The sequence below is a fragment of the Pongo abelii genome, chromosome 11 (genome assembly GCF_028885655.2).
Source record: "Pongo abelii isolate AG06213 chromosome 11, NHGRI_mPonAbe1-v2.0_pri, whole genome shotgun sequence".
NCBI lineage: Eukaryota > Metazoa > Chordata > Mammalia > Primates > Hominidae > Pongo > Pongo abelii.
In genome coordinates this window covers 104,343,116-104,368,415 of record NC_071996.2, presented here as the reverse complement: position 1 = coordinate 104,368,415, position 25,300 = coordinate 104,343,116, and the positions used below count along the sequence as shown (strand labels likewise).

Sequence of the window (25,300 nt, the reverse complement as noted above, 5' to 3'; positions counted from 1 at the left end):
TGGCTGAACAGTTCAAATCTATTTGGAAGTCCAAATTAATATAAATATTTGGTTTGATTATTATTATTTATTTATTTAGATGGAGTCTTGCTCTGTCACCCAGGCTGGAGTGCAATGGCACGATCTCAGCTCACTGCAACCTCCGCCTCCCAGGTTGAAGCAATTCTCCTGCCTCAGCCTCCTGAGTAGCTGGGATTACAGGTGTGTGCCACCACACCTGGCTAATTTTTATATTTTCAGTAGAGACGGGGTTTCACCATGTTGGTCAGGCTGGTCTCGAACTCCTGACCTCGTGATCCGCCCATCTCGGCCTCCCAAAGTGCTGGGATTACAGGCGTTAGCCACCATGCCTGGCCGACTATTTTAAACTTCTATTAAATTAAGCCCAAGTTATTAGAAAGCTTTCTTGGGAGGGGGCAGGGTCTTGCTCTGTTGCCCAGGCTAGAATGCAGTGGCAAGATCTCGGCTCACTGCAACCTCCACCTCCCAGGTTCAAACAATTCTCCTGCCTCAGCCTTCCGAGTATCTGGGACTACAGGCGTGCACCACCACAACCGGATAATTTTTGTATTTTTAGTAGAGACGGGGTTTCACCATGTTGCCCAGGTTGGTCTCAAACTCCTGACTTCAGGTGATGCACCCACCTCGACCTCCCACAGTGCTGGGACTACAGGCATGAGCTACTATGCCCAGCCCAGAAACCTTTTTCTTTTATTAGCAAATAAACCAAGTCCAAGCAAGAACAAGTAAGCAGCTCTCCTAACAGGATCATAGGGATATTCGGATTCTCACTTACCTCATCTGTACAATTATGACCAAGGATAAAACTGCCATCAGGGAGCAAATGGAAAGAACACCAATTGTTTTTAATTCCTATGCAAATCTACTAGGTCTCCTATTTTCCCTTTAAACAGGCTTCGGAATACTAATTCTCATCACCTCACCAGTGTTTTAAGAAACATGCTATCATTTCAGGAATTAATTCGCTTCTCAGTAGTTTTTGCTGGATGGCACAATATTAGGTAGAGAATGACAGACATGAGCTACACCATCTGACTAATCCGGGCAAAATAAGTTTCCAGGTGCACATAGCACAAAGACTGAGTCGTAAGATATCTGTAAGGGGACTGCCACACAAAGAGGGCTTCTATTAGGCCACTGCCCTACTCAAAACATTCATGATGTCCCACCACACACAGGACAGATTCCAAGCCTCTTGGATAAGACTGAAGCCCTCCATCACAGCCCATCAATCCGTTTCCTGGAGTTTGGAACCACAGCCATGTGCCTCATCAGTGTAAGACTGAGTCTCAGCTCTCACTTCAAGGAGGACTCAAGACAAGCAAAAGAAGTAAACTTTTGCTGGGTGCAGTGGCTCACACCTGTAATCCCAGCACTTTGGGAGGCCAAGGCGGGTGGATTACTTGAGGTCAGCAGTTTGAGACCAACCTGACCAACATGATGAAATGTTGTCTGTACAAACATTTCATCATATGTTGTCTGTACAAAATACAAAAATTAGGCTGGGCGCCATGGCTCATCCCTGTAATCCCAGTACTTTGGGAGACCAAGGCGGGTGGATCACCTGAGGTCAGAAGTTTGAGACCAGCCTGGGCAACAGAATGAAACCCCATCTCTACTAAAAATAGAAAAATAAACTGGGTGTGGTGGCGCAAGCCTGTAATCCCAGCTACTCGGGAGGCTGAGGCATAAGAATCACCTGAACCCAGGAGGTGGAGGTTGCAGTGAGCTGAGATTGCACCACTGCACGCCAGCCTGGGTGACAGAGCGAGACTCTGTCTCAAAAAAAAAAAAAAAAAAAAAAAAAAAAAAAAAATTAGCTGGGTGTGGTGGTGCGTGCCTTTAATCCCAGCTACTCAGGAGGCTGAGGCATGAGAATTATTTGAATTCAGGAGGTGGAGGCTGTAGTGAGCCGAAAGTGCACCACTGCACTCTGGCCTGGGTGACAGAGTGAGACTCCGTCTCCAAAAAAAAAAAAAAAAAAAAGAAGTAATCTTTTAAAAAATGATCCATGGGATCAAGTGCTAATGTTTTAAGAGAGAAAACAGCTCATGTGGGTTGAAATGACCCATCTTTAAATTGCATGTTTTCTTTCTTAGGAAAGGGGGGATATCATCTGTAGAGTATCCAGACTTATTAAATAGGCTGTAAGACAAGAACTTATTTACCGTTCCTCTTCCTGCTGCTAGATATTTGGTTTAACATTGTTCATTATCATGGTCAGATGAATGTTTAACATGGCCTGGTTAGAGCTCCATTCCATTTCAGTTATAAACGTCACATCTCTTAAAATACAGCCAAGGTGATGAAGCTGATGGAGTATGATGGTGTTCAAACTTACATAAGCTAATTCAATAGACAACTAGAAATGCCAATGAGTCTACCATAAGAGTTTAACCAGTTTTTATTTTGAGAGCTTACTTAGATTATGTAGATAAAGGAAATGACCAACCTAAAAATGCAATATTTGTACTAGAATTATCAAGCATTTATAAATAATGAATATTAAAAAAAGGTGGTCTTACGTTGAGTGCCAAGCTGTTCCTTAAGTCTTTGTTCTTTACTTCTCCCATTATGGAGCTTCAAATACAAAGAATAAGGTCATGCTTCCTGTTAGTTATTTCAGAGGTACACTATACATCACACCTCTTTAAATGTCTCAATAGGATTCTTAACTCAGGAAAAAAATAAAAATATCATCCCAACAGTTAAATTATCTAAAGAACAGCAAGAGCTGTTAACTCCATAAATGCCATATCATATTACCAAAGAACAGGGAAATTCTGCTTTTAAAAGACGAAAATAGGCCGGGAGCGGTGGCTGACACCTGTAATCCCAACACCTTGGGATGCCAAGGTGGGTGGATCATCTGAGGCCAGGAGTTCCAGACCAGCCTGGCCAACATGGTAAAACCCCATCTCTACTAAAAATACAAAAATTTGCTGGGCATGGTGGCGTGCCCCTGTAATCCCAGCTTCTCAGGAGGCTGAGGCAGGAGAATCGCTTGAACCTGAGAGGCAGAGGTTGCAGTGAGCTGAGATGGTGCCATTGCACTCCAGCCTGGGCAACAAGAGTGAAAAGTGAAACTCTGTCACAAAAATTTAAAAAAAAGAAAATAAAAATATGCTAAGCTAGCATATTAGAATGTTTCAAAACAGCCCAATAAAATCTGATGTTACAGTATAGTATAGTTGCTAGCATAGCTCCAGGTTAGGATAAGCTGTTAGAACATGAGATTGACATTCCACCTGTTCCTTCAACACAGGGGCAAAGTACAGCATGGTTAAGAGTTGGATTTCTAGGCCAGACAGACCTGGCTAGGAATCCTAATTCTGCCACTTATTAGCTGTGTAACCTTGAGAAAGTTATTTAACTTCTGTATGTGTGTTTCTTCATATGCTAAATGAGGATAATAATAATAGATACCTTACAGATTTTGTATGAAGATTAAATGCACACAAAGCGCTCAGCACAGTGCCAAGCACATGGAAGTACATGATAAATGTCCAGTTATTGCTTTTCTATCATTGCCTAGCTACACATAAGCAACATATGGTCCTGATTCTTGATAATCAAATATTCTTGATAAACCACTTCTGAGGGCTAGAGTAAGAGTAATCAGAGAATGAAAGATTAAACCTACCCTTTCTCTTCTCAGATGACAGGTCCTATGTAAGATACACATACCACATGCTGTCAACCCATCTGAGACACTCAGCTTTCAAATGACAGCTCTTCTCTGAAGCTAACCTAGCCAAAAGAGTGAAGTACACTATCCATTAAGCTGTGTCAGTAGCTAAGTCTGTGTGTCTAAATTAAAAACATGTAAGTTGCCTTTTTCACTAATAATTAGTAACTGAGCCAGAGGCTGATCATATCAGATAGAAATTGGCTCCATGCATAGGTGTGTATTCACTTTTACATACTATTAGAGAGAGGTAATATATCAAATCAAAGATGGATTTTAAAAGCATTGTATTGTAGCCATATAATTTTTAAATTCTTTTCTTTTTTTTTTTTTGAGACAGAGTCTCACTCTGTTGCCCAGGCTGGAGTGCAGTGGCGCCTGCAACCTCTGCCACCCGAGTTCAAGTGATTCTCCTGCCTCAGCCTCCAGAGTAGCTGGGATTATAGGCGCCTGCCACTGCACCTGGTTAATTTTTGTAGTTTTAGTAGAGACAGGGTTTCACCATCTTGGCCAGGCTGGTCTTGAACTCCTGACCTCGTGATCCACCTGCCTCAGCCTCCCAAAGTGCTGGGATTACAGGTGTGAGCCACCACGCCCAGCCATAATTTTTTAATTCTATAATATCTTGTGGTATCCTGTGGCATTTAATCATACAGTAATTTTTGAAGCACTTCTGCAGCCTCATATGAATTAACTTCTAGGTATTCGGCTCCTAAACCTTTTAAGAAAGTCACTGCATTCATATGCTATAGTGCCTGCTTACTAAATGAATGAATGAATAATCACAGTCACTTTTTTTTTTTTTTTTGAGACGAAGTTTCACTCTTGTTGCCCAGACTGGAGTGCAATGGCACAATCTCGGCTCACGACAACCTCCACCTCTCAGGTTCAAGTGATTCTCCTGCCTCAGCCTCGCAAGTAGCTGGGATTACAGGCATGCACCACCACACCAGGAAAATTTTGTATTTTTAGTAGAGACAGGGTTTCTCCATGTTGGTCTCAAAGTACCGAACTCAGGTGATCTGCCTGCCTCGGCCTCCCAACGTGCTGAGATTACAGGTGTGAGCCACCGCGCCCGGCCTTAGGGTCACATATTAAATATAAAAAATTTAAGGAGAAACTAATATGCAAAGCATATGGGCTCACAACAGGCTACATAGCAATGAATATGCTTCATTTACAAAATAGAAACACAATAGTAAAAATATGGCAGGTTTTTAACTAAGAATGACAATATAATTTATATTAGACAGACAATAGCAGAGAAAGCTCAGAAAACCTGGATCTGAATCCTAAATCTGCTTTTTCTCATTATTTGGTATGACAGAGACTCAGAAGGACAAAACAAAGCACATTTCATTCTTTTAAAAAATGTATGCTAGGCCAAGTACAGTGGCTCATGCCTGTAATCCCAGCACTTTGCGAGGCTGAGGCGGGCAGATCACCTGAGGTCGGGAGTTCAAGACCAGCCTGACCAACATGGAGAAACCCCATCTCTACTAAAAATATAAAATTACCCGGGCATGGTGGCACATGCCTGTAATCCCAGCTACTTGGAAGGCTGAGGTGGGAGAATCGCTTGAACCTGGGAGGCGGAGGTTGCGGTGAGCCGAGATCACGCCATTCCACACCAGCCTGGGCAATAAGAACAAAACTCCGTCTCAAAAAAACAAAAAGTATGCTCTAAGATATGGTATGACAAGTATATAGTTTATTATATACATCACAGTGCAGTGAAAGGAGTATGGGCTTGGTCCAGCTCTGCTAGTAGTTAGAAGTAGACAATCAGTTAATGTTCTTTAGGGCTAAGTTTCCTTATTTTGTTTATTAAGGGAGTTGGATAATATAATCCGTAAATCCATTTTAGTTCTGAAATTGCATTGCTCAGTAGTGTCTCTTACAGACATATTCTCCAAGAAACCATTTATATTACAAGAGTGGTTAATGTTTTCATTACATATTTTAACGAAAGCATGTATATATATATGTATATATATATATATATTTTTCTTTTAGAGACAAGGTCTCACTCTGTCACCGGGGCTGGAGTGCAGTGGCACACTCACAACTCACTGCAGCCTCAACCTCCCAGGCTCAGGCAATTTCTCCCACCTCAGCCTCCCAAGTAGCTGAGACTAAAGGCACACCATCATGCCCAGCTAATTTTTGTATTTTTTGTAGAAATGGGGTTTTGACATATTGCCCAGGTTTGTCTCGAACTCCTGGGCATCCGCCTGCCTCGGCCTCCTAAAGTGCTGGGATTACAGGCGTGAGCCACCACACTTAGCCAAAAGCATTTTTTTCCTTCTTTTTTTTTTAAGGGGCTTTCTGGCAAAAACTGAAAAGCCTGCTAGACAAATTCTAAAAAAGCTGTTAACACTGCCAAAAGCATTTCTAATTTAACCATGAAATTGTACCCGGGTCTAAGTCCTCACTACAAACTCCACATATCTTTATATGAACATGAGGATAAGATTACACCAAGATTTAACTTCTCAAGATAAAAGATTAACTAAACAACAATTCTGATACCTTGTACTAAGTCCTACGAACACAACAACCATAAGTGACTATATGATACTTATGCTCATGAACACCCTCAAAAATCTTTTCTTTCATCACTCAATAACAAAATAACTTTTGCTGAAATCATTAAAATTAGCTCAGTAAAAAAACAAATGCACAAAGAAGTACAAGGATATTTATTTTATAGCATTATTAGTAGTAACAAAAGATTGGAAAGCATCTAAACATACAGCAACAAGAAAGGGCTAAACACATTAACACGTTTAGAAAATGAAAGGATTTAATCATTCAAAATAATGATTAAGTAGAGGCAATTCCATGTTAATCATATGGAACAATTTCCAAGAATTTTCAGGTCAGGACAATGGGCATAGGGTGCTATCATTTGTAGAAGAGAAAAAAGCAAAAATGAAATATATGTGTAGACTATCTCTGGATAGTTACAGAATGAACTGGTTCACAACAGCTGCCTTTAGGAAAAATAATTGGAGGTCAGTATTATAGGGGTAGGAAGAAAACATTTTTTTTTGAGACAGAGTTTTGCTCTTGTCACCCAGGCTGGAGTACAATGGCGCGATTTGGCTACTGCAACCTCTACCTCCTGGGTTCATGCGATTCTCCTGCCTCAGCCTCCCAAGTAGCTGGGATTACAGGCACCTGCCATCATACCTGGCTAATTTTTGTATTTTTAGTAGAGATGGAGTTTCACCATGTTGGCCAGGCCAGTCTCGAACTCCTGACCTCAGGTGATCCTTCCGGCTCGGCCTCCCAAAGTGCTGGGATTACACGCGTGAGCCACCACACCCGGGCGAAAAAAATACTTTTAAAACCTCTTGTAGTACATTTAAATTTTTTTTCCATAGGCATGGTGCATCTATTTTTATTTTTAAAGTTACATTTTCTTTAAGTTACAATTTCAAGTGAATAAATGAACAGATATGTATATGTATATACATATATACACACACACAGATATCGATGCAAACCCACATAAAAAAGAGTCTAGAAGGAAATATACCAAAATATTAACAGTGGTTGTCTTTGGGTAGTGGAATATAGGTGATTTATTTTCTTTTATCTTTCTCTATAGTCTCCAAATATCTCAATGAACATGTATTAGCTTTGAAATAAAAGAAGTTACATGTTTTTAAAACAAATACACATTTCTATCACAATTTTTTCAGATATTAAATAAAGTACATGCTGTGAGAATATGCATATTTTTATTAGAACTCTGAAATGGTTTCATGCTGGGATTCCATATGTTTTCTCCAGACTCACCCTGAAGTTATTTGAAGGATCCTTGAAACTCTTTTGGATTGCTGCTTGGAGAACATTCCTGTAACTTGTTCCTGCTCCTTGAACTATAAAAGCAGAAGGGAATTACTGAGTTAAAACTTATAAATTATTATCAAATAAATCTTCAACAGTGGTTCAGTCCAAGGTCAATCACCATCTTTCAAAATACCCCAAACTTTCCAGCCACCCTACTGTATTCAAAATTTCAGATGACTCTTTGACGAAACATCATTAAGAATGGAGTATAGGGCGCCCTGGCCCGCCCCGTCGCTGCGGCAGCCCCTGTCCCCGGCCCACCCAGCCCACCCAGCCCACCCGGCCACTGGCTGCAGAGTGGCAGCGGTGCGGCCTCGGCGTCGCAGCAGCTTCAGTGTTTTATGTCGGGTCGCGGGGTCTCGCGGTAGCATAACGGACTACCTATCAGCGGCGGCACCGGCTACGTGGTCGAGGACGGGTTCACCGCGCTGAAGGGGTGGGTTGCCCCTCCACACCTGTGGGTTTTTCTCGTTAGGTGGAACGAGAGACTTGGAAAAGAAAGAGACACAGAGACAAAGTATAGAGAAAGAAAAAAGGGGGCCCAGGGGACCGGCGTTCAGCATACGGAGGATCCCACCGGCCTCTCAGTTCCCTTAGTATTTATTGATCATTTTTGGGTGTTTCTCGGAGAGGGGGATGTGGCAGGGTCATAGGATAATAGTGGAGAGAAGGTCAGCAGATAAACACGTGAACAAAGGTCTCTGCATCAAGAACAAGGTAAAGAATTAAGTGCTATGCTTTAGATATGCATACACATAAACATCTCAATGCCTTAAAGAGCAGTATTGCTACCCGCATGTCCCATCTCCAGCCCTAAGGCGGTTTTCCCCTATCTCAGTAGATGGAACATACAATCGGGTTTTATACCAAGACATTCCATTGCCCAGGGATGGGCAGGAGACAGATGACTTCCTCTTGTCTCAACTGCAAAGAGGCGTTCCTTCCTCTTTTACTAATCCTCCTCAGCACAGACCCTTTACGGGTGTTGGGCTGGGGGACGATCAGGTCTTTCCCTTCCCACGAGGCCATATTTCAGACTGTCACATGGGGAGAAACCTTGGACAATACCTGGCTTTCCTAGGCAGAGGTCCCTGCGGCCTTCCGCAGTGTTCGTATCCCTGGGTACTTGAGATTAGGGAGTGGTGATGACTCTTAACGAGCATGCTGTCTTCAAGCATTTGTTTAACAAAGCACATCTTGCACAGCCCTTAATCCATTTAACCCTGAGTTGACACAGCACATGTTTCAGGGAGCACAGGGTTGGGGGTAAGGTTACAGATTAACAGCATCTCAAGGCAGAAGAATTTTTCTTAGTACAAAACAAAATGGAGTCTCCTATGTCTACTTCTTTCTACAAAGACACAGTAACAATCTGATCTCTCTTTCTTTTTCCCACACCGCGCAGCAGCTCTTCGCCAGCGGCAAGGGACTCACCTACAACGACTTCTTGATTCTCCCAGGATTCATAGACTTCATAGCTGATGAGGTGGACCTGACCTCAGCCCTGACCTGATGGTCACGCTGAAGACGCCGCTGATCTACTCCCCCATGGACACTGTGACAGAGGCCGACGTGGCCATCGCGATGGCTCTGATGGGAGGTATTGGTTTCATTCACCACAACTGCACCCCAGAGTTCCAGGCCAGTGAGGTGCAGAAGGTCAAGAAGTTTGAACAGGGCTTTATCACACACCCCGTGGTGCTGAGCCCCTCGCACACTGTGGGTGATGTGCTGGAGGCCAAGATGCGGCATGGCTTCTCTGGCATCCCCATCACTGAGACGGGCACCATGGGCAGCAAGCTGGTGGGCATCGTCACCTCCCAAGACATTGACTTTCTTGCTGAGAAGGATCACACCACCCTCCTCAGTGAGGTGATGATGCCAAGGATCGAGCTAGTGGTGGCTCCAGCAGTGTGAGGTTGAAAGAGGCAAATGAGATCCTGCAGCTTAGCAAGAAAGGAAGCTGCCTATCCTCAATGATTGCGATGAGCTGGTGGCCATTATCACCGGCACCGCCCTGAAGAAGAACCGAGACCACCCTGTGGCCTCCAAGGATTCCCACGAGCAGCTGCTCGGTGGGCCAGCTGTGGGCACCCATGAGGATGACAAATACTGCCTGGACCTGCTCACCCAGGTGGGCGTCGATGTCGTAGGCTTGGACTCATCCCAAGGGAACTCGGTGTATCAGATCGCCATGGTGCATTACATCAAACAAAAGTACCCCCACCTCCAGGTGACTGGGGGGAATGTGGTGACAGCAGCCCAGGCCAACAACCTGATTGATGCTGGTGTGGATGGGCTGCGCAGGGGCATGGGCTGCGCGGCTCCATCTACATCACCCAGGAAGTGATGGCCTGCAGTCGGCCCCAGGGCACTGCTGTGTACAAGGTGGCCAAGCATACCCAGCACTTTGGTGTGCCCATCATAGCCAATGGCGGCATCCAGACCGTGGGGCATGTGGTCAAGGCCCTGGCCCTAGGAGCCTCCACAGTGATGACAGGCTCCCTGCTGGCCGCCACCATGGAGGCCCCCGGTGAGTACTTCTTCTCAGATGGAATGCAGCTCAAGAAATACCAGGGCTTGGGCTCACTGGATGCCATGGAAAAGAGCAGCAGCAGCCAGAAACAATACTTCAACGACGGGGATAAGGTGAAGATCACGCAGGGTGTCTTGGGCTCCATCCAGGACAAAGGGTCCATTCAGAAGTTCGTGCCCTACCTCATAGTGGGCATCCAGCACGGCTGCCAGGATATCGGGGCCCGCAGCCTGTCTGTCCTTCGGTCCATGATGTACTCAGGGGAGCTCAAGTTTGAGAAGCGGACCATGTCAGCCCAGATCGAGGGTGGCATCCATGGCCTGCACTCTTACAAGAAGTGGCTGTACTGAGGACAGCGGTGCAGGGTGAGGTGGTAGAGGGAGTGCACCCCAGTGCCCACCTTCGGGCACAGCCTCCCTCCATAACTGAGTGGTCTGCAGATTTGCACTATGGGTTCCCCAGCTCCTTTCCAGGGAGAGAGGAGGGGAGGCTCTGAGGGGTCTGCAACCCCCCTCGCTGGGCATCCCCTGCAGAGTCAGGACTGCTCCCTGGGCCAGGCTGCCCTGGGAGCCCCCCTGAACCCAGCCAGCTGGGCGCTCAGGCCCTGCGCCTGCCTCAGGTCTTTCTTGCTGCAGCCTGCTCCAGCCCAACCCCCATCCCAGGAGCAGACGGCCCCTCCTGGCTTCTCCTATAGGGTACCTCCCTGTCCCCAGCCCCCCAGGAAATGGTGCTCTCCTGGCCCTGCCTCTGGCCCTTCCCAGGCCGCTGCCCCCTCAGCCATGTGGCACTTCTGAGCTCCAGACCTAGGCCAAGGGGAGGTCTCGGCCCCCTTCCCCGGCTCTGGGCTACTCTTGGGTCCTGCTCCTCAGGCCACTCCCCAGTCCCCGGCCCTGGGGAGGAGGCTGCCCTGATCATGGCCGCCTGCCTGTCATTCCTGACTCACCACCGTCCCCAAGTGTACCATTCCTGCCCTCTCCTCAGCTGCAGTTGAAGGCTTTAACTTTGCACACTTTGGGATCACTGTTGCGTCCCTGTGTGTTAAATAATCGGAATAAAAATCAAGTAGGTCTCAAAAAACAAAAGACAAGAATGGAGCATAAATGCTACTTCTGTTTTCGATCTTTGATCAGTCATACTGTTGGGGTAAAAGAGTGCTCTATAGATCAATGAGTCTCAGCCATGCCCTTTAGGCTGTGATGCTATGGTGGCAGTGAACTTGCTAACAGAGCCCAAGCTGAGGATGAGTCTGAAAGACAATGAGGAATGCAAGTAAGGGAGAAGGCCAATGTGAATCTGGTCCTTTTTATCAAGGAAGAAATCGAATGTGCTCTTTTCCATAAGGAGGTTTTATGCAACTTGGGACACATGCAAGGAAGGTATGAGACCCAAGTGACATCACCCGAAGTTGGATAGTGGTTGTGAGGCCAAATACCAGAGCAAGGCAGTAGGGTTCAGCATACATGCAAAACCCCTGAATGTCCATAGCTCTGCTAGCCTGTGCAGATCCCAGATTCTTTCTTGAAGACTGAAATGTTAAGAACTGCTTGGCAGCATTTTGCAGAGATCATAAATATACAGGGCAATGGAGTTGGCAGATCTGGGATATGAAGAATATAAAGGGACGTGATTTCTAGCCACAAGCTAAAGGAGGCTTTGGTCATCTGGGTTCCATTCCATCCACCTATCCAACAAATGAATATTTATCAGTCGTGATGCCCACCCCCAAGCACAGAGTACTTCCTCTAGACCACTGAGAGGCCAAAATTCTTACCAGACTGCTTGTACTTCTGGATTTTTGTCTTCAGGTCTATTCTGTGGATGTTCTTTAGGCATTTTTCTAATAAATCCAGTTGATCTGGGGCAACCAGATTTAGTTTCTCCAACTCAACCACAAGGTCCAAGAAACTCTAAGAGAACCACCAACAAAAAACAAATGTCAATAGAGCTAGCTAGGCCAGGTGCAGAAGTTCATGCCTGTAATCCCAGCACTTTGGGAGGCTGAGGCAGGAAGACTGCTTGAGCCCAAGAGTTTGAGACCAGCCTGAGCAAAATAGTGAGACCCCCATCTCTACAAAAAATAAAAAAAATAAGCTGAGTGTGTTGGCACACACCTGTGGTCCCAGCTACTCAGAAGGCAGAGGTGGAGGATCACTTGAACTCAGAGGTCAAGGCTGTAGTGAGCTGTGATTGCGCCATGGCACTCCAGCCTGGGCAGCAGAGCGAGACCCTGTCTCAAAAAAAGAAAAAATAGAGCTGACTAGTAAGCCCCAAATGCAAACCTCAGTCCATGTGATTTATAGCAGTAAGAAAATGTGACAAGATGAGCCCTTTCAATGATCTTAAACCAGACATCTCTGTCATGAGCAACTTAGACTCCTGATTTTTACTCAGAACAGAGGTGGTGGTAAGTCTTTTGGTCATCAATCTGCTCCTTGGTTGCAGACAGACACGTGTGCCATGTTGTGTCATTGAGAAGGACCGTGAAAGATCAGGGCTGAAAAGAGAACCCTCCTAAGTTTATTATTTTCCAAAAGGCCAGGCTGGTGTCATAGTGAAAAACTCTAAGGGCTTCTCTGAAAAAGGAGAAGAAAGGTAGCTGGGGAAAGACTTTATGAGAAAAATCACATGTTATAGTTTTAAAGTTTCCAAAATATTTGAATCAATGTCGGGCCTTCCAACTCATTCTGACATTCTGACTCAGGGGGTTATAAAAATGTGAAATTACAACAAGGTTTGAGTATTCTGCTATTCATTTACCTTGGGCCACAGTGATTATGAACGAACGATACTTCAGAAATAGGCATTGCTTTGGGATCTATTTCCTTTGCATTTAACATTTAGTTACTGAAGTGCTATCTTTATTTTTGAAAATAATAATCATAATTTAAATATATATAAATGGCTGGGAGAGACAATTACTAGAAGAAACCAAAAAGGGAGTTCTAGTTTCATTTTCCTTCCCATTTTGCATTTGATAGGACTTAAGAAACAAAACTATAATCATTAGGAACATGAGGAAATTCTCAAGCAATGACTTATCTGAATCGTTACAGGCAGGCACTGGCCTGCCTATTTTGAGGACCTATTGTCATATTTTAGAAACAATAGGTTCTCAAACATTTCCTGGCCTATCCTTAGGTCAACAGTACCATGTAGGGCCAACTGGAATGTTGTTTTATTTTATTTTATTTTATTTTATTTTTGAGATGGAGTCTGGCTCTGTAGCCCAGGCTGGAGTGCAATAGCACAATCTTGGCTTACTGCAACCTCCGCCACCCGGGTTCTAGCAATTCTCCTGCCTCAGCCTCCCAAGTAGCTGGGATTACAGGCGCCCACCACCACGCCCAGCTAATTTTTGTACTTTTAGTAGAGATGGGGTTTTGCCATGTTGGTCAGGCTGGTCTCGAACTCCTGACCTCAAGTGATCTGCCCGGCTCAGCCTCCCAAAGTGCTGGGATTACAGGCATGAGCCACTGTGCCCATGAGCCATTGTGCTAGGCCAACTGGAGTTTAAAAAAAATTTTTTTTTTTGAGACAGAGTCTTGCTCCATCGCCCAGGCTGGAGTGCAATGGTGCAATCTCGGCTCACTGCAACCTCTGCCTCCTGGGTTCAAGTGATTCTCCTGCCTCCACCTCCTGTAGCTGGGATTATAGGTGCCTACCACCACGCCTGGCTAATTTTTTGTATTTTTAGTAGAGATGGAGTTTCACCAGGTTGGCCAGGTTGGCCAGGCTGGTCTCAAACTCCTGACCTTAGGTGATCCGCCCACCTCGGTCTCCCAAAGTGCTAGGATTACAGGTGTGAGCCACCGTGCCTGGCCATGGATTTTAAATATTTTTCTAGCAATCATGACATCCCCGAGATCTTCACCACTACCTGGTCTTCTTTTCTTCCTTTTTTTTTTTTTTTTTGAGATGGAGTCTTGCTGTCACCCAGGCTAGAGTGCAGTGGTGCCATCTTAGCTCACTGCAAGCTCCGCCTCCCAGGTTCACGCCATTCTCTTGCCTCAGCCTCCCGAGTAGCTGGGACTACAGGCGCCCGCCACCACGCCCAGCTACTTTTTTTGTATTTTTAGTAGAGATAGGGTTTCACCGTGTTAGCCAGGTTGGTCTCGATCTCCTGACCTCGTGATCCACCCACCTCGGCCCCCCAAAGTGCTGGGATTACAGGCGTGAGCCACTGCGCCCGACCTCCTGGTTTTCAACTCTAAATCTCTACTTTTACCATTTCCCAGACACACCAGTCACAAGAACCTCCCCCCACCCCACTCCTACATGCAGCCTAGACCCCACAATGACCTTGAGTCAGCTGAGGAGAAATAGATGGCAGTAGGAGAGCGATACTATAGTGGACTAGCACCTCCTTCCTGTTTCCACCCAGCACAAGCAGATGGGATGTCTTCCCGACACCCCCATCAAACCAGGGAGGGAAAAACATATGAGCCAGACCTATGAATTTTACAGAAATAAGGATAAAATCCAAGGATGAAAGAAACATCCAAGGCCACACCAGAAGATATTATTATCCTACTTCTTCAATTCATAAACCAATTCTCTTCCCATTCATGTTGTTTAAAAGCCACCTGAGATGTCTGACTCCCACTATAGTGGCGGCAGACTGCCTGCTTCCCTCTCTCTGTATCAAAAAGAGTAGCTCCCACTTCTGATAGGCTCCTGGGACCATGAACCAAAAGAAGAAAACTCACCTTCTCCTTGCTTATCTTGCCTCGGCCCATGTAATCCTTCATGAGGAAAATTAATGAGGACACATCAGATTTATCCAAATCCTCACCAATCTCTGCCATCAGCACTCTGCAAACCAGACAAGTTCATTTAGTTAATTCAGACATCAGTCCTAAGACAACTCCAAGTGCCCACGCCTCCCCTATGCAACAATGGATTAAAAGAATATTTCTTGCCCCTGTGTAAATGTGTCCCTCCCTCATAAAATAGCAAGCCTAGATCACCCCAGGAAGAGATCTTAAGGGAACTCAAAAAAGGGAACTCTTCCTTGCCCGTTTAATGGGAGATGGTACATCCTTTGCCAACTAAGTTTCTGAAAACAACTCAGAGAATGGAAACTTCCTTAAAGAATCCCCTAGCTCCCCCAGAGGTTACAGTGAAATGACTTAAGAACCTAAATGACTAACATAAAAGACAGAAATAGAATTTGAAGTAGCCTTGTCTTATCTGTTTAGCAAGCTCTCAGGTGATGTTGATTCAAGGACCATATTTTGAATTGCAAGATGCTGAAGGAAAGAAATACCTGAGATATCCTGGCCCACCTCTGAACTCAAAGGGTACAGGCATCTGGATCACAAGGATTCTGAACTTAGATGTCTTTGCCTAGAAAGCCTCTCCTGACTCAGTGGTGGCTGGAGCTAACACTATATATATATATATTTTTTCTCCCCCTAGGAAATAGACTTTGGGAACCAATAACCGCACTTTTCTGGGGCTCCTAAGGACACCTTGTGGTTAGTATTGTTACCATGACATTGTCATCAAGGCCATTTTCCCAGTTAGGCTCTCAGATTCTTGAGGATGGCAGACTTTTCATTTTGTCCTAGAGCTTACCAAAACACTTAGCACATGCCAATACACAATGAAGCCCACTCACCAGATGAATAAATAAATCTAGCACTCCCCTTCAACTGCCCCCCTCTCTTCACAGAGCGCCTGAAGAATCTCCACTCATCATAGCAAGGAAATGGGAAATGGAGAGATTGCCCTATTCACTGAAACTCAGTTGGTGCCTCCCGGAAAGTCTGAAGATTACTGACATTAAAACTGATGGCTGAATAGGTGGAAGATTAAAAAAATAATAATAATAACAATGATAATAATCCCTTCTATCTGTAGAGTGCTTCACAGTTTAAAAAGTACTTCACATAGTAAATTATTACAACTGATGCTCACAACAACCTTGTAAAGTCGGGTATTATTATTTTTCACTTTACAAGTAGGAAAACAGAGGCCCAACAAAGTTAGCGATTGGCCCAGCCTGCCTGGCCCATAATTGGTAGATCTGAGGCTTGAAACAGGTCTTCCAGCTACAATGAGCTATGATCACGCCACTGCACTCCAGCCTGGATGACAGAGCAAGACCCTGTCTCAAAAACAAACAAACAAAAACCAAAAACCAAAAAAACAGGCTTTCCAAGTTCAAATCTCATATACTTTCCAAAGCCCACACTGCTTTCAGCTCTCTTTAGTATAGTTCTTGATAATAATTATCATCTCCAAATACACATTATCAACATAATAAAAGGCTGGTGGTCGAGCGAAAAAACACCGGCTGGGCATGATGGCTCACACCTATAATCCCACCACTTTAAGAGGCCAAGGAGGGCAGATCACTTGAGGCTGGGAGTTCAAGACCAGCCTGGTCAACATGGCAAAACCCTGTTTCTACTAAAAATACAATAATTAGCCGGACGTAGTGGTGCGTGCCTGTAATCCCAGCTACTCAGGAGGCTAAGGCAGGAGAATCACTTGAACCCAGAGGCAGAGGTTACAGTGAGCCAAGATCGCAACACTGCACTCCAGCCTGGGCTGCAGAGCGAGACTTTGTCTCAAAAAAAAAAAAAAGAAAACACCAACTTAAGGTTACAAGTTATCTTCCTTTCCCCAGGAACTCAGTCTCTCAGTAGCTTCCATGCCCCTCTGAACCTCTAAAGACATTAACATGTGAACAGGAGGAAGGAGCAACCCAAAGCTTGTGGGAACTAAAGCAGACTCCAGTGGCCATTTCCTCTTTGGACTGAAGGGACTTAGATGTGGTTAACTGAAGAGATTTTCAATTTGGGCTCTCCAACGTCTCCAAGGGCAGGAAGTGCAGGAAGGGAGCCCACCCTGATAAACTTCCTCAGCAGGGGTAGGGCCAACAGGGATTCAGAAGGGATGATGGAGTTTCTACAAAGGTAGGAAGATTACTGTCAGACTTGTTATTTCCTTTCTTTGTACCACAAATTATCAAGGACTGACTTCACAGAAAATGAACTAGTAAACACCGCTGCAGATATCACACTGTCAGAGGCTGGCAAGAATGACTAGCTCTTAGTCATTCCTATCCTTCTTCACGTCTTGTCATTCTATCCTTCAGGCAAACACATACCATCTGTCCCTTCTACCTGCATATGATCCCAATTCCTTTGAGAAAGCATGTTTCAGCTGGAGGCAATGGCTCACGCCTGTAATCCCAGCACTTTGGGAAGCCAAGGCAGGTGGATCACTTGAGGTCAGGAGTTCAAGACCAGCCTGGCCAACATGGTGAAACCCCATCTCTACTAAAAATACAAAAAAAATTAGCCAGGCATGGTGGCGCACTCCTGTAGTCCCAACTACTTGGGAGGCTGAGGCAGGAGAATCGCTTGAACCCAGAAGGTGGAGGTTGCAGTGAGCCAAGATCACGCCACTGCACTCCAGCCTGGGCAACAGGGTGAGACTGTCTCAAAAAAAGAAAAAAGAAAGAAAGAAAAAGAAAGCAAGAAAGCAAGTTTCAAGAATTTAAAGGGCTCACAGGAATGAAGTGACATCATCTGGCAGTTGGATAAGTGGGCAGAGACAGTAAAATGGCTGCACTTCTTATTATCCTCGTTTCTGCCATTCAGTAGAGTCTGAGACACTTCACTCCCTCCCACCCACCCAGCCTCAGGAAGAGTTGATGAATTACCTATAGTCCGAAACAAGGTGAGGGTTCCTGAGCAGGTGGGTCTCCACAGCTTTTCTGTCCATCTTCAAGATACGTTTGAGCAGATCAAATCGCCTCACTCTGTAGAGCAGTTCAGCCAAGTCCCCGACAGACAGCTTACCTCTTTCACGTAAAATATCCAGAAGGTCCCTGACATTAGGTGGAACCACATCTATAGCAACATCCCGGCACAAAAAGAGCAGCATCTCCTTCTCATCTGTGTCAAGTGCTTCTTCAACCTGATGGATGACCTCAGCAGACATCCTATTCTTAGACTAGGGAAGCTCACAAGGGTCTTGCAGTACAGCTCCGGGCCAGTCAACAGAAAGCCAGCAGGCAGTCAACTTCATTTCTGAGGTCTGACTTCATTTCTTTCAGAATCCTTTCCAGTGGGGGTGTTCTGTGGTTAAAAGGGAATTTTTCTGAAAATCTTATCAAGCTAACTTATGCCTAAGATTGAAAGTATGGGCTCTTTCTTTCTGGGTGGTCTCCCTGACCTAAGTAGATTAAGTTCTATAGAAAGGGATCTATAGAAGACTAAGAAAGGGATCCTTGGTAGACAGAGCCAAAAACAGACTAACCCAAAGAGACAGAGAAGAAAACCTACATTGTAAAGGAAATGAAACAACAGATGAACTCATCTGCAAGGAAACCCCACATTCTTTTTCAGAATTCATCAGAATGTAAAGCATGTTCAGGGAAAATTACAACTAAGGGTTTAATGGCCTCAGTAGGAGGAATAGGGAAGAAGTACGTAGTAGAAGGAAGTGGGAAAAGCCCAATGACAGACAGCCTGACTAAACCAGGGAAACTTGTGTCACAGAGTTAAACCTCCACTTCAATGACTCCACCCACGTGGCCTTGAACAAACAATGGGGAAAAGAAGTTTCTGTCCCTGTGCCACTCCTTTTTTCTAGTTGCTCTCCTACTTCAAAAGCCCCTCACTCACACCTGGAGGCAGAAATCTCTGCTGCCATCCTCCTAGACCCCAAGCCCTTTTCACAACTTCATCATGAATCCTCACAGAGCCTGCTACCAAGTTGTCAGGTTTGGATCACGTTTTCAGACCCTGAGCCCCATGGAGGTGCCAGAGGCCCTGACTCTCAATGCACTGCTACATGGCAGCAATTGCCATCAGTGCTTCTGATGTTCTCAGTGGAACATCAGGAAGTTACAGAGGATCTGGAGAAAGATCTCACTCCTGGGAGGGGGCTGGGTAGGAGGGGTAAGGAGCTCATGCAATGGGTGTGTTCTTAACTTCTTCCATTGAAACTCATCCTATTTTCTTTCAAAATTTAAGTTGCTAACCTATCTACTCTAAGTTTCACAGCTAAAACTTATGTTAAATCACCTCTTGTGTTCTTTATCTGTTCCTACAAGACAATATTTCAGGTTAAAATCAAATTTAGTGACAAAAAATAAGTGGAAACACAACCCAACTCTAAATTGCCAATGGTTGCTTTGTATTCGTGTTCAAGTATATTTATATATTTATCTAGCTGTATTTAGTGAAAGAAGCACTGAATCCATTTATTTATCTACATACGGTATCAGTCCACAAAAGATTTGAGCTATCTTAAAATAAAAACACATAAGTAGAAAAATTTTATATGAAAACAAGGGGAAAAATTAGGTTAGAAATTTGAAATGGGCTTGCCCATTCATCCAAACTTCACTTAAATATGATTATTTGTAAATAACTGGAGAAATTAAATTTGCTAAGTTAAATTTACTAAAATTAAATGTGCTCAATGAAAGTGGAAACATTGGCACTCAGACTATTTTACTTTTTTTTTATCAGAAAGATAAATACAAATTTTATGTGTTCTGGACAGCCCAAATCTATACTCCACTCACAGGCCAACAGTGCTTTAATCTCATCATCAGCTTCCATGAAAAGGAGGCCAAGTTCTTTTCTACTGTATTCATTAATAGTCACAATTTTGTCAACAGTTGTTATTATAAATTAAACTATAAAATATATGCAGTAGAAGGAATTATAAAAACACAAAAATAAAATCATTAAACACAAGAGTAAGAAATGAGATATTATACAAATTCACTGACATATTTGAAAAAGAACCAAACAGAACTACTAGAAATGAAATGCTTAATTCTCTACTTTTTTACAGTCATCTAACTTTTGTAATTCATAAGTATCAACAATATAGCAATGCCACCAAGAGTTAACAAAATGAGATAATCATTTTAAAAAACATGATCTGCTCAGTTTGTTTCTTCCAACCATTAAACCCATGACTGCTTTCTGCCAGTCACGCACGCTCAGCAAGAGTACTGGCATACTGTCTTCCCTCTGTGCTAACGGGGGTAGAGTTTGGCAGCAAAATCTAGATTACTCAGTGGTAGCATCTGGCACACTGAAAGAAAATATCAAAAGGAAACTACAGATCCCGTGTGGAGCCAGCCCACTCAGATGCAACAAAATATCAGCGTGTGTGTATGCTGGAGGCAGTTCACTGTGGCTAGAGGTGGTGAGCACTTGAGAAAGGAGAGCATACTAGGGAGAGGTAGGGCTGGGGTCCGAATAATCACCACTTTGTTGGGGTTTAAGCCCAAGCCAAGAAATTAACATAAAAATTACTCTTAGACTAGGGAAGCTCATAAGGTCTTCAGTTTTTTGTAGAGAAAGGGTCCCACTGTGTTTCTCAGGCTGGTCTCAAACTCCTGGGCTCAAGTGATTCTCCTGCCTTAGCCTTCTGAAATGCTGAGATTACAGGTGTAAGCCACCACACCCAGATGAATGAGTTCTTTAGAGCCCAGTAAAAGGACTTGTGCCCATCAGTTACCAACTCCACCCTGCCTGAGCTGCCGGACTCAGTGTCCCATTCACCTCTTCTGAAGAGTCACTTGCTTTCACCTTACTCAGATGAAGGGGCAAAGGAATATCCAATTATTTTTCTTCCCTGCTTTCAAATACCCAATGCTCCTGACTGATCAAGATACCATTAGTTTCATTTCTCCCCCCAGTGTTTTCAGCAGTTCACTTTCCCTAGCCAGACAAAATTGGCACCTGTGTGTGTTTTCTAGAATTTTAAAGGAATTCCCCTTAACTCCCCTCACAGGCATATTCTAATTTAATGACTATATCTCCCCTTCTTTTCCACACCCACACCCTGGTACAAACTGTCCCTGACCTTCACAACAAGAGCAACTAAAACCTGAGACCAATTTCTGTTTCATTTCTCTTGCAGAAGTCATAAGACTATCGCCAATTATTATTCAAAACGTCAACAAAGCTTAGGCAAGTCAGAGTTATCTTTCACACACTAGCTAACAGGAGCATCCGGTTCTGGAAACAGAAATACTCCAGGCATTTTTTGTAGAAATTACACTTAATACTGGAACTAACAAAACTGCTGAGAGGACTGGAGGAAGGAGCTCTGGGGTGGGATTCTAACAAAGACTCCTGGGGCTGCTGCAACAACCTTGCCTCAGCCAGGGAAGTGAGGATCAGGAGGCTGCCACTAGAACTGAGCTCAAAGACCCTCTGACAGTGGAGACCCAGGGATCATGTAATGCCCAACCTTGTTTTTACTAACCCTGTTTTTAGACTCTCCCTTTCCTTTAATCACTTAGCCTTGTTTCCACCTGAATTGACTCTCCCTTAGCTAAGAGAGCCAGACAGACTCCATCTTGGCTCTTTCACTAGCAGCCCCTTCCTCAAGGACTTAACTTGTGCAAGCTGACTCCCAGCACATCCAAGAATGCAATTAACTGATAAGATACTGTGGCGAGCAATATCCGCAGTTCCCAGGAATTCGTCGGATTGATAACGCCCAAAGCCCCGCGTCTATCACCTTGTAATAGTCTTAAAGCCCCTGCACCTGGAACTGTTTACTTTCCTGTAACCATTTATCCTTTTAACTTTTTTGCCTACTTTACTTCTGTAAAATCGTTTTAACTAGACCCCCCTCCCCTTTCTAAACGAAAGTATAAAAGAAAATCTAGCCCCTTCTTCGAGGCTGAGAGAACTTTAAGCATTAGCCGTCTCTTGGCCGCCGGCTAAATAAACAGACTCTTAATTCGTCTCAAAGTGTGGCGTTTTCTCTAACTCGCTCAGGTACAACAATCAGACGGCGCATGCTACAAACTCTGGCCAGCATTTTCAATTATCTGGCCTTTTTCCCTCCTGACTGCCAGCCCTGCAACATCTAGGGTGACCGAGTCCCAGGAAACCCCTCAGTCCCAGGCAAACAGGGATGGTTGATCACTCCAGCACCCCTGCCTTAATGAGGAAGCCTCTACCACTCCTACACCTCCAGTAGCAAGTTCTGAAGGAAGGGAGAAGAGATAACACAATCTGAAAACTACTTATCACCACACCCTGGTGGTTTCCTGAGCTGGGCCCCTACGGCTGCTCAACAGTTTAATTTACAAGAAGACTCTGTTCAGCTCCTTTCCCACACCCTTCAAGGAGTGTGGGAAACCTCCAACACTCCACAACTCTCTTTCATCCCAACACCACCCCCAGTGCCATTTCTCATCCATGTATCAGGCACAAACTCCTGCCACCTTCCACCTTTCCACTGCCCCAGCCGGTCCCTCCTGTCCCTCTGCTTGCCTAGAGCTAAGCCTCCCTGCGTGCCCTCCTGTCTCTACTAAGCCCCTATGTCCACTCTCATCATCCTCTCTACCTCCAGAGACGGCTCCTCCCAGCTCATAAACATGTGCAAGTCTCTTCCATCTTAAAAAATAAAGCCAAAATCCTCAAAAAAGCCTGAGGGTCCCCTAGACCGACCATCCTTTCACTTTATTCCCTTTCACATAAAGCTGGGACCTCGTGAAGGAACAGCCTGTACTCAGTGCTTCAGTTTCTTCAACCACAATTCACTTCTCAACATGCCTCCACCTGGATCCCCTCACCCACCATCTCCTCTACACAGCCACACTCAGTCCTGAGCCATACTGGAATCTGAGGCAAAAGGGACAATCAGCAATACTGACGCTGTCTTTATTTAAAATGTTGGTATTTTGTTCATCATAAATTTTTGGCATTTATGTCTGTTTTTTAAAATATTGCATTAAAATATTATCTATCTTGATGACTGACTTTTTGAGCGCCCCCTTACATGTCCTGAAGCCAGTGCCTCGTTTGCCCCTGCTAGTATCCCAGCCCTGATGACACAGCTCTTGTTGAGGCCCTGGTGACCTCCTGGTTGCCACATCCAAAAACTTGGAAGTCCTCTTTCATCTGACTGCTCAACTCCAGCTGACACTGCTAATTAATCCCTCCTTGAAACTCTTCTCCCTTGGCTGAGCTCACACCACTATATTCTACACAGACCCTTCTCTAACTTTCTTCTACTCCTCAGCATACTCTTTCTGCACCTGTCCCTTAAGTGCTGGTGCCTACCATCCGTCTCTCATCCAAACTCATTCCCCTAGCCATTCTGTTCCCCCTGCTTCAGACCTTACCCTCTCCAAATCTACCTTCCATCTAAGTGAACTTTCTAAAGTTCATGCCTGAACTGGCCAGGCGCGGTGGCTCACACCTGTAATCCCAGCACTTTGGGAGGCCAAGGCAGGCGGATCACTTGAGGCAAGGGGTTCAAGACCAGCCTGGCCAACATGGCAAAACCCTGTCTCTAATAAAAATACAAAAACTAGCTGGCCGTGGTGCTGCATGCCTGTAATCCCAGCTACTCGAGGGGCTGAAGCACAAGAATCTCTTGAGCCTGGGAGGTGGAGGTTGCCAGTGAGCTAAGGTTTCGCCACTGCACTCCAGCCTGGGCAACAAGAGTGAAACTCCATCTCGAAAAACAAAACAAAACAAAACACCTCTATTGAAGCACTTAACACACTTCCCTGGTACCCACATTAGCCCTAACCAGGTGTCAGCAAATGTGGTTAAGTTTAGTCAGGCTGGGGGGAGGGGGGAGGGATAGCATTGGGAGATATACCTAATGCTAGATGACGAGTTGGTGGGTGCAGCGCACCAGCATGGCACATGTATACGTATGTAACTTACCTGCACATTGCGCACATGTACCATAAAACCTAAAGTATAATAATAATAATAATAATAATAATAATAATAAAAGAAAAAAAAAAAAAAAAGTTTAGTCAGGCTTCTCAACCTTTCTTACAGAACACCAACGCTGCCCCCAAACTATCTGGTAACAAAGGCACATATTGTTCCCTGTAATCAGCAGCAAAGCATGCAGCATGACCAGCTAAGCCATCCAAAGACGTACTTAACATTCCCTTCTTTCTACTGCTTCTCTATGTGAAGCAAGGTCATCGTATGGCATGAAAGCAATGTCATGTCCAATGAGCCACGACGTGAATGCAAATGTAATTTCTTAGCAACCCCACAAACTGGGCGGCAATGGAGAAACCTGTCTTGCCAGCTGCAGAAAGCAGCATGCAAACCTGAACTTTCAGGTGTCTGGGAAGCCCCAGTGGAGATATGAACATGAAACAAAGTGTCATCCAGAAGTTTCTAAAAGGAGAAGAGGTTGCACAATTCTGGGTAAAGTAGAATGTGGCCATCTCACAGAAGTTTTGTGCATTCATCCTAAACATAACACAATTCACCTTCCTCCTCCATTGGTGTGCAGAACAACAGATGATCCCAATTATAAAATGACATAAAATTAGAAGTCATATTTTATAAAATTATTTGATGAGGCTGCTATGGTTTGAATATGTCCCCTCCAAAGTTCAGGTGTTGCCAATATGATAGGATTAAGAAGTGGGGCCTTTAAGAGGTGATCATTCCCTGGAGGCACCTCCCTCCTGAATAGGATTAGATGCCCTTATAAAGGGGGCTGATAAAGGGAGTTTATTTCTTTTTTTGCCCTTCCACCTTTTGCCATGTTAAGACACAGCATTCCTCCCCTCCGTAGAATGCAGTGTTCAAGGCACCAGATTGGAAGCGGGGAGCAGCCCTCACCAGATGTCAGCACCTTGATCTTGGACTTCCCAGCCTCCAGACTGTGAGAAATAAATTTCTGTTTTTTATAAATTACCTGGTTGTGGGTATTTTGTTATAGCAGCACAAAACAGACTAAGACAGAACAGACTTTTCATGACTCTCAGGGAAGCTCCCACAAATTCCAACCAGACATTATCTCCAATAACTTTCTTGGTTCCTAACACATGTAGGCTGCAGAAAATGAGAATGAATCAGAAATGAGAAAGCATCTAGATCAAAAGATCATAAATCATCATCTATTGGATATAGAAACATGGGCAAAGTCACCAGGAGCAAGGGAGCTAAATCAGTTGATGTAGTGCCTTTAACTAAATTTAAATTTTCACTTTGGCAGGTATACTTGCTCAGCTTACACAACAGATTGCCCACTGTAACTAAAGGGCCAAGAGCGGCCCTGCAGGAGATAGCTCTGTTCAAAATCAGAAATTGTGCATAATACTACGGACAAACTTCTGATACATAGCTCAAGCACTAAGAGTATCATCCCCACTTCAGCCCAACCCATAATCTAACTCTGAACCAAAAATATCTCAATGTTCCCTG

At 44.5% G+C, this 25,300-nt stretch overlaps 1 protein-coding gene, 1 non-coding gene and 1 pseudogene across 13 annotated transcripts in view; 1 reads left to right on the top strand and 2 right to left on the bottom strand.

The window, feature by feature from the left end:
- The window catches only part of CFLAR (CASP8 and FADD like apoptosis regulator), a 55,205-nt gene that overhangs the window by 23,279 nt on the left and 6,626 nt on the right, over positions 1 to 25,300 (bottom strand). For 8 of the 12 annotated variants that reach the window (XR_002914052.3, XR_008522591.2, NM_001131668.1 and 5 more), the window contains 5 exon segments: positions 17,782 to 18,199; positions 14,813 to 14,918; positions 11,878 to 12,013; positions 7,517 to 7,599; positions 2,547 to 2,601 (listed from right to left, as the gene is read on the bottom strand). Coding sequence is in view for 8 of the 12 variants with exons in the window: in NM_001131668.1 (NP_001125140.1) it covers positions 2,547 to 2,601; positions 7,517 to 7,599; positions 11,878 to 12,013; positions 14,813 to 14,918; positions 17,782 to 18,062 (661 nt within the window). In the remaining 4 variants the exon portion in view is untranslated. 12 annotated transcript variants of the gene reach the window in all.
- On the bottom strand, positions 6,029 to 6,091 carry LOC112132455 (U7 small nuclear RNA). Its single transcript, XR_002914223.1, has one exon. It is a non-coding gene; the product is annotated as a U7 small nuclear RNA (small nuclear RNA).
- Positions 9,083 to 11,188, top strand: LOC100940284 (inosine-5'-monophosphate dehydrogenase 1-like; annotated as a pseudogene).